General features: G+C 43.4%; 1 protein-coding gene across 2 annotated transcripts in view; it reads left to right on the top strand.

Moving 5' to 3' along the window:
• Positions 1-8,580, top strand: part of LCP1 (lymphocyte cytosolic protein 1) — a 52,664-nt gene extending 44,084 nt beyond the window's left edge. For both annotated transcript variants that reach the window (XM_040583917.1, XM_040583916.1), the window contains exons 10-16: positions 44-239; positions 946-1,024; positions 1,231-1,345; positions 2,174-2,307; positions 3,316-3,439; positions 5,512-5,636; positions 7,084-8,580. In XM_040583917.1, the coding sequence (XP_040439851.1) occupies positions 44-239; positions 946-1,024; positions 1,231-1,345; positions 2,174-2,307; positions 3,316-3,439; positions 5,512-5,636; positions 7,084-7,216 (906 nt within the window). In that variant the 3' untranslated portion in view covers positions 7,217-8,580. The remainder of the gene's footprint in view (positions 1-43; positions 240-945; positions 1,025-1,230; positions 1,346-2,173; positions 2,308-3,315; positions 3,440-5,511; positions 5,637-7,083) is intronic.
• Positions 8,581-8,945: the final 365 nt, after the last annotated feature.

The raw sequence follows: 8,945 nt of genomic DNA on the forward strand, positions 1-8,945 counted from the left end.
GGCGGTAGGGTGAGGCTGATGGCCCCACTTTTTGCTGGTGCAGGAGAAGGATGACGTCCAGCGAGCAGAGTGCATGCTGCAGCAGGCAGAGCGCCTGGGCTGCCGGCAGTTCGTCACAGCCACCGACGTCGTCCGGGGGAACCCGAAGCTAAACTTGGCCTTCATTGCCAACTTGTTCAACAAATACCCTGCCCTTCATAAGCCAGAGAACCAGGACATCGACTGGAGCTCCATTGAAGGTAAGGAAAATGCAAATAAAGGATGTTTCTGGCCACCTGTGCCACAGTATCCCCAGCTCTGAGTCGATGACACGCTAACTCAACCTTACGTCCTTCAGACATATACTCACTGCACCATTAGCACAGGCAGCCTTGAGAAGGGGAAGCTGCTCTTTACCTGTGTGTAAATTCTCACATTTTAGGGGTCTGTCCTATGGATAGCACATGTTAAAAGACAAAAATGTTTGTGGGATGTCTAAACCAATACTGGTTTAGACATCCCACTATTGAGCATGCTTGTTAGTGGAATCGAGAGTTAATCTCACATTCCCTTAATTGAGAATATAATTTAAAAATCAGATCTTGCATTAACATGCTGCCTGCTTGCTCTGGGCTGGGGTCAGGACCACCCTTGTATGGATCATTTGCTGAGCTTCAGGTCCTCCTTTCCCCGCCTCATAGTGCAACTGCTCATGCTGAGGCACAGGCTGTTCTTGATTTCTTGAAGGTGTTTCAAGCCAATCTGCCTAAATACTGTAATATATAGGGCATGAAGAAATATTACATGCTGCACCATACTCTCTTATTTCACCTGTCAGCCAGGGTCGCCTTCTGTTTATGGTTCAGTGCGCTGTAAATTCTGAGTTACAGTTTCATCACAAGACACCGATTTTACTGGACAGTTGTCTTTTTGCAGGCCTGTTGATTGATGTATTTGTTGGTTTAGGTGAGACAAGGGAAGAGAGGACATTCAGAAACTGGATGAACTCCCTGGGTGTTAATCCACGTGTAAATCACTTATACAGGTAAGAGGAGGTACTGCACTTCCATCAGATAATAAAGAGCCAGCAATTTGTTTACAAAAGCATAAAAACATTTGGACCCTATAAGAATATATGCTACTTTTTTTTTTCCTTTTCTTAAGGAAACTAAGTTTACCTCTACTAATAGCTTAGTTGAGTTCCCTTCCCCTGTTCTTTGTCTAACAATACATCTTTTTTATTGTTTTCAGTGACCTGTCAGATGCCTTGGTTATCTTCCAGCTCTATGAAAAGATCAAAGTGCCAGTAGACTGGAACAGAGTGAACAAACCACCATATCCTAAACTGGGTGGCAACATGAAGAAGGTACAAAAAAGCTGGAATAGTTCCAGTACTGATGTCTGTATCAATTCAAACAGCAATGTGGCCACTCATGTTGCTCTCAAGTCCCAAGTACAGCACATTAAATTACTTTTTTCCGTCAATAAATAATTTTTTGTCCTGAAAAAGAAACAAGATGTTTGACTCACTGGCTCTGTTGACAAGTGAACAATATTTGTGAAGTAAAAAGACTTGACAATTTTTTGTGTCAATATTTAAAAACTGTACTTGCAGACCACTTTTACTACTGTCTCAGTCACCAGTTATAATGCATCTTGACCGTGAGTCATGTGGCACCAGCTTAATTGCAGCTGTCTGGATCACTGCCCTCTACAACAAAGGAAGACAGTGATGATAAGTGTTCTTGACCAGATGCCTCAAGAACAGATCACAGAGTTGCTGCTAAATACAAAGCTTTCTCCCAGCTACCTGGATGGCTAATTCTATCCAGTTAGGCCGGACTGATTAACTGACCTAAAGTATTGACTGGGACACTAATCCTTTGCCTCAGTGCAATGCCATGGTGCTGGAGGTACCCATGAGCTGTAGAATTGTATTTTCCAGGGTAATCTGTTTTTCAGTCCCTGATGATGAACTATAACATTTCCTTCTGTGTTAACTCTTTACGATGGTATTTTTGGGATGGATGGCTGCTGGTAGTCAAACAGCTGTATTATACAGAGCCCCAAAGCTCCTGTTTGCCCAGAAGGATCTGGGCTAAGTAATCCAAAAAAAATTAAAGTTACAGTGTTTTGTCTTCTTTTTTTTTTTTCTGTATTTTTGAGCTGCACTAATTGACCCTGTCATTAACAGCTTGAGAACTGCAACTACGCAGTGGAACTGGGAAAGAATCAAGCCAAATTTTCCCTTGTTGGTATTGCTGGGCAAGATCTGAATGAAGGAAACCGTACGCTCACGCTGGCCTTAGTCTGGCAGTTGATGAGAAGGTATGGCAGTCAGACACAAACTTTAGAACATTTTGGTATACTCAGTTTGCATTATAATAGTTTCCTGATGCTATCACTGAGAAGGATTTACAGGCTACAGCTTTCTCACTCCTCTGTTTGCACATATATGCAAAGACAGAGTAACCTTTTGTTCACTCCTAGTTAAGGATGCAATCAAGGAGCACATTATCTTGTGGGCAAGGCCATTGCAATCAGCTCATGCAGAAGATTATTATTGTCACTATCTGTATAGCATGAATAAATGTCCATTGCATGGAAGAGAGAAAAAGAAGTTGCGAGGTCTCTGTATCAGGAAACGGGGAGAACGTACTGGAAACAAGGAATTGATGCAGAAGTTTTGTAATCTGCTACCTGAAGTGGATGCAGTTCAGTAGCTGTCTCCACTTTAATGTAATTCTCTGTGTGTATGTGTGTGTGTTTAAGAGCATCGTAACTGGGGGGGGGGAAGACCCAGTGGTTAGGAACCGAACAGAGACTAAATTCAGTCTATAAAGCAAGGTATACATTTATCAGGCAGATAATTAATCTAGGGATGTGGATTACTTGCCATCAGTTTGGGATGTCTTTCCAAGGTGTATGCTGACATGCAAGCAAAATATTCCAGGCTTGTGTTTATGCAGAAAGTCAGTCTTAGATGAGCATAACAATTCCCTTCTGGCCTGAAAGTCAGTGATTACTTTTTAAAACACTATGAGAATTAGTCATTTACACCAGGATCCACTAAGAGAGACCTTCTAGGAGTTTTGAGTGTCAAAAGCTTTTGACACTCCTAGAACAGGGATTACGGAATTGGGGATGAATCAGACCCATTAGTATAATTATCGTGTTATAATATAATTCATATACATTGTGAGTGTGTGGGAAGCAGGAGAGTATCAGGTCTAAGAGGACCATTGGGTGATCCCAGTCAAGTGGCACACATACAGGATACTTCTGAGGTTATAGTAGACTTTGAGCAAATGCACTTATCCTGGCTTCCCTCTTAAGGTACACCCTGAATATCCTTGAAGACATTGGTGGTGGAGAGAAGGTCAATGATGAAATCATTGTCAGCTGGGTCAATGAAACGCTGACTGCAGCTGGGAAGGATTCAACCATCTCCAGTTTCAAGGTAGTTTTGTTAGGAGTCTCTTAGGAATCTCTTTTTCCATGTGTTGGCGTGTATGTTATATATGTTGCCTGTATATAGATGTATATATGCATATACATGCACACTTTACATTATGATATAATTAGTGACACAGTGTGATTATTTTTCATTCCCTTTTAAAGGCATGTTCAAATATACAGATTTTATTCAAGAGGCTTTATTATGAAAAGGTAACAGAAACATGATATGAACATAACAGGAAACACCTTGAATGCCAGTTTGACATAGGGCATCAAAGTATGGAGCCAGGAATGATGACCAAAATTAAGCAAGAGCTGCTGTGCTGTTGATTATTAAACAACAGCAATTACAAATGTCAGTATTAAAATTCTATTAAAACAGTATTAAAGTATATAAAAAAATGGAAATATGCTTATAACCTGGTAGTACCTTGCAGGTGTACCTTGCCCTATTTTGCAAGGTACCATATAACCACAAAGACAGACCAGTTCCAGAGGGCTTCTATTTTTACTAATGCATCTGCAATGCTTCCCAAGCTGGGAAACACTCAGTGGATGTAAATCAACAGTTTACACCAGGCAAGGATGGCTCCATCAGAATTCATGTAATAAGCTCAGGAGTTACACAGTTGGGGCCCCTTGCACCTCCCATCAGTAGTTGTGTATCAGTGTTATCTCCTCACAGGAAGCAAATTCACCAGCCCAGCACCCCATCTTTGCTTAATGACATTGCATTCTATGACAAGGTGACCCACTTAGTGGATGAGGGAAAGGCTGTGGGTGTTGTCTGCCTTGACTTCAGTAAAGCCTTTGACACCATTTCCCACGGCATTCTCCTGGAGAACCTGGCTGCTCATGGCTCGGGCAGCTGTGCTCTACACTGGGTAAAAAGCTGGCTGGCCGAGCCCAGAGGGTGGTGGTGAAGGGAGTTACAGATGGTGGCTGGTGACAAGTGGTGTTCCCCAGGGCTCAGTGCTGGGCCAGCCCTGTTTAATAACTTTATTGATGATCTGGATGAGGGGATCGAGTGCACTCTCAGTAAGTTGGCAGAAAACAACAAGCTGTGTGGGAGTGTTGATCTCCTCGGGGGCAGGAAGGCTCTGCAGAGGGATCTGGGCAGGCTGGACCGATGGGCTGATGCCAATTGTATGAGGTTCCACAAGGAGAAGTGCCGGGTCCTGCATGGGGTCACAGCAACCCCAGGCAGCGCTACATGTAGGGGCAGAGAGGCCGGGAAGCTGCCCGGTGGGAAAGGCCCCGGGGTGCTGGTCAAGAGCCGGCTGGACAGGAGCCAGCAGTGTGCCCAGGTGGCCAGGAGGGCCAGTAGCATCCTGGCTGGTACCAGGAACAGTGTGGCCAGCAGGACCAGGGCAGTGATTGTCCCCGTGCACTCAGTACTGGTGAGGTCCCACCTCGAACCCTGTGTTCAGTGTTGGGCCCCTCACTGCAAGACAGACACTGAGGTGCTGGAGTGTGTCCAGAGACGGGCAGCGGAGCTGGTGAAGGGTCTGGAGCACAAGTCTGGTGAGGAGCGGCTGAGGGAACTGGGGGTGTTCAGCCTGGAGAGGAGGAGGCTCAGGGAGACCTTATCGCTCTCTACAGCTGCCTGACAGGGGGGTGTAGGCAGGTGGGGGTCGGTCTGTTCTCCCAGGTAACAAGTGACAGGGCAAGAGGAAACGGCCTCAAGTTGGGCCAGGGGAGGTTTAGATTGGAGATTAGGAAAAATATCTTCACCAAAGGGTTGTCAAGCATTGGAACAGGGAAGTGTTCATCCCTGAAGGTATTTAAAAGATGTGTAGATGTGGTGCTTAGGGACATGGTTTAGTGGTGGACTTGGCAGTGCTGGGTTAATGGTTGGATATGCTGATCTTAAAGGTCTTTTCCAACCTAAATGATTCTACGATTCCATGATATCTCATCCACTGGGGGGGGAAAAATCCTTGAAAGGTTTCTTAGTCTGCCTTTGATGAAAAATTATGCTAAGCAGCCCTTCATGAAGACCTGAATGGTATCTGACTGAGCTGTCCATTGTCATCGTGTTCTTGCATCTAATTTTATTTTACAACTATGCAGGATAGCAAAATCAGCACCAGCATGCCAGTACTGGATCTCATTGATGCCATTCAACCAGGGTCAATCAAATATGACCTCTTGAAGACAGAGGACCTGAATGATGAGGAGAAACTAAACAATGCTAAGTACGTTCATGCTAAGTGGCATGCAACACAAGCTACCTGCTAAGGCTTGCCTGAGTCTGTCTTTGAGAACTGCTCTGCTATCACTCTCATCTGGCACAACCTCAACTAGAGAAATACCTCCAGAGCTAAAAGCACGAAGACTAGGAGTTAGGCAGTAAAACCCACTATCAATGGAAATGAAGTGTGTAATGTTATAATTCCTGCTTTATAATCCCTTTGAAGGGATCAAAATCACTTGGCTTCACAAGCTCTTATTTTCTCTTATTAAATTTAAAACTCATTCAGAGATCAGGGAACAATGCCAACAATAGTGAGCCATGGAAACCAGTGATTAGAGGTTATGGTACCTCTTTTAGTCACATACAGGTGGAACAAGGGCATATTTAAGAGAGAAGGGGGAGGACAGGATTCATTCCTGAAAAACTGTTTTTATGGATGTGGATATTGATTTTTTTTTCCTGGGTGGAAACCATTTCCTAGCAGAGAAGCAATCCTGGGGGCATCTCCCTTTCAGAGTTATACAGATCACCTCTCAGTCTGATTATCAGTTTAGCTTCTCCTTTGCTATGTGGCAACTACAAAAGGGAAAAGGGCGACTGTAAGGCAAGCAGAACTGCCGTAATTTTTATAGACTTTTTCCACTGTTCTTTTCCCCTTCCATTTCCTACCATCTGTTCTCTTTCTTTCCTTGCAGTCCTATGTGTACTTTTCTTCATACTTAATTTCTTCATCTCTCTACTGATGTTTCCCTTTTTCCCTGTCTCTTTCTGCTTCCCGCCCCGCATCCCCCCCCCTCCCCCCCCCCCCCCCCCCCCCCCCCCGTATTTCTGCATTTTGCACAGGATTTCAGAAATGTATGTGCTCTGCAGTGGAAATAACCTGAGATTTTCTAGCTTTTTCATGAAAAAATAGAAGAGACATACCCCCTGGAGAACAGTCAGTAGTAGCCATGCAACAGTGCACTCTGAGCAGGGAGATGGGAAGGTTAGCTTGCATGTTTTGAGTATGACTCAAGCAGAAGAGAAGCCCCTGAATGTTGATTTCCAACAACACTGATGTCCACCAACATCAGCCTTCCGCTTTCAACCCTTGTGAATTTGTTTATGTGCAAAGACAGTCACAGAGATGGAGGGGGAGCAAGACCAGAATGGCTGGTTGTGAGGATAATCTTTCAGGGGATGGGAGACTAAATGTTTTATACCAGTTTGACCTGCAGTCTCCTGTGTTGCAGTAATCAGTGCTCTAACCATCAGGGAATACACTGTTATCTTTTACTAGAAATGTTCTCTGAGAACCTGTCTCACACACTTCTATAGAAATTTGATTTTGATGAGTCAGTAAGAAAGTTCCCAACCTACTCTAGTAGAGGGAAAATTAATGCTACTGCATTAACTTCTTTGTTTGTTTGTTTGTTTGTTTTTATTTTTTTTTCACTCGTGCAATGCAGGTATGCCATCTCTATGGCACGAAAAATTGGAGCAAGAGTCTATGCCCTTCCAGAAGACCTGGTTGAAGTAAAGCCCAAAATGGTCATGACAGTGTTTGCTTGCCTTATGGGAAAAGGCATGAAGAAAGTTTAAAGCATAAAAGACTTGTACTGATGCCTGGTATTCACCCTTTCGATTCCCTCAAACTGGATGCTCCTCTTTGTATCAAGGAAATATGCAGGGTGCTCATGCTTTTAAGGCATGAATGTCACACACACACAGTGGTTCCAGTTCATACAAAAGTCTCCATGTGTATCCAAGAAATGTCTTGTTTTGAACAGTAATATGTGCTTGATTTCTTTGCCTTATTTTCCACTTTGCTAGATATAACCATTTCATATTCCTGAATAAGTTTTCAATAGCGAAGACTACACATATCCTTTTATTAATGGATACCAGAGTTTTCTGTCAGGGGTCACCTGGAGATCTTTGTCTTGGGAAGTACAGACAGCTTTTAGGACTATGAAAGGTTATATACTACTTCTGCCTGAAAAATGTCTTCATGCTTTTGGTAGCGTTTCTGCCATACTTTCCTTCAGTTTGCACCTGGGATAACAAAAGGAGTTTCTCCCAGCCAACGCAAGTATTAGTGACTATATTTTTGGAATGGTAGGATCCTCTTAGGAAATCTTGTGGAAAGAGAGAAGTGTTTGGGGTCTGCAATGTGTTGCTGGTATGTGAACTGAGCAGTATTGTTCCCTGCAAGTTATGCCTCTGCCACCCCTGGCATTACTCACAGAGCACATTACTACTCACTGGAAAAAACACACCATAACCTGGTCCTCCAAGAACACCCAAACTCTGGAACCTTTGCAAGGAATGCTTTCCAGAGGATAATTCATTTTTATGTCATAACACATTTAAAACTTAAGCAGATTGCAAAGCATGATAGAAATGAAAACGATATTAAAGAAACTAAGGGGATGTACTCAGTTAGCAGCAATACAATAGGAAGTGAACCAAAGGGACCCAGAATGACGTATTTATGCAATGAACAAAAATTAAACTCTGTTAACTTCACAGACTTGCACTCAAAGGGCTGTGGCCCTGATTCAGGAAAGCATTTAAACCTGTGCTTGCATACGAAACAAACTAAAATGCTTCCCTGAACCCACTGGGAAGGGATCCTCAACAGAGCTAATTCAGCATAGCTTTGCAGCTAACAAGGGACTGTGGGTTTGCCTCAGTCGAGGGCCTAGCCCCATCTACGGATAGTCAGTGGGATATATTTGCACTGAATCTCTTCCTTGGAATGAGTCATTTACTGTTCTGGCCTTCACATGGATTTTACTGTGGTGAAATGCAGAAGGAGGGAATTTTGCCTTAATGCAATCCCATTGACAGTCTCAGTTCCCTCCCTCTCCCCTTCCCTCCCCTTCAATCCTTTCAGAATTGCCTTAATAAAGAACCAATATTCGTGAGAAGTGTCTCCAAATAAAAAGTTCTATAAAGCCAAATGTGTAGTCTTTGCTTTTAATAATGCATGTGCTAATGGGGAAGTGAGTATCATATAGCTGAAATAGGGATAGATTTGAAAAAAAAAACACAACTGTGGCCCCGCTAAGGATGTGTCTTCCATATTGTTACTGAACTCACAGACTGCAGAAAGCAGGAAGAATTGTTTCCTAGGCCATTTCTGAAGACGCCACTGAGACACTGCCAAAGATGGGATGCTGTGTGGGCTGGACCCACAGCCTGACCCAATATGATTTTTCCCATTCAGCTCAGTATCAGTTACCCTCTTCCTGTGCTCATATACCCATAGACTTTGCTTCTTTAAGCATTCTGCAATGCAAACATGCTACTTTGTTTTGGTACTAAC

This window comes from Falco naumanni, chromosome 2, assembly GCF_017639655.2.
Source record: "Falco naumanni isolate bFalNau1 chromosome 2, bFalNau1.pat, whole genome shotgun sequence".
Taxonomy (NCBI): Eukaryota; Metazoa; Chordata; class Aves; order Falconiformes; family Falconidae; genus Falco; species Falco naumanni.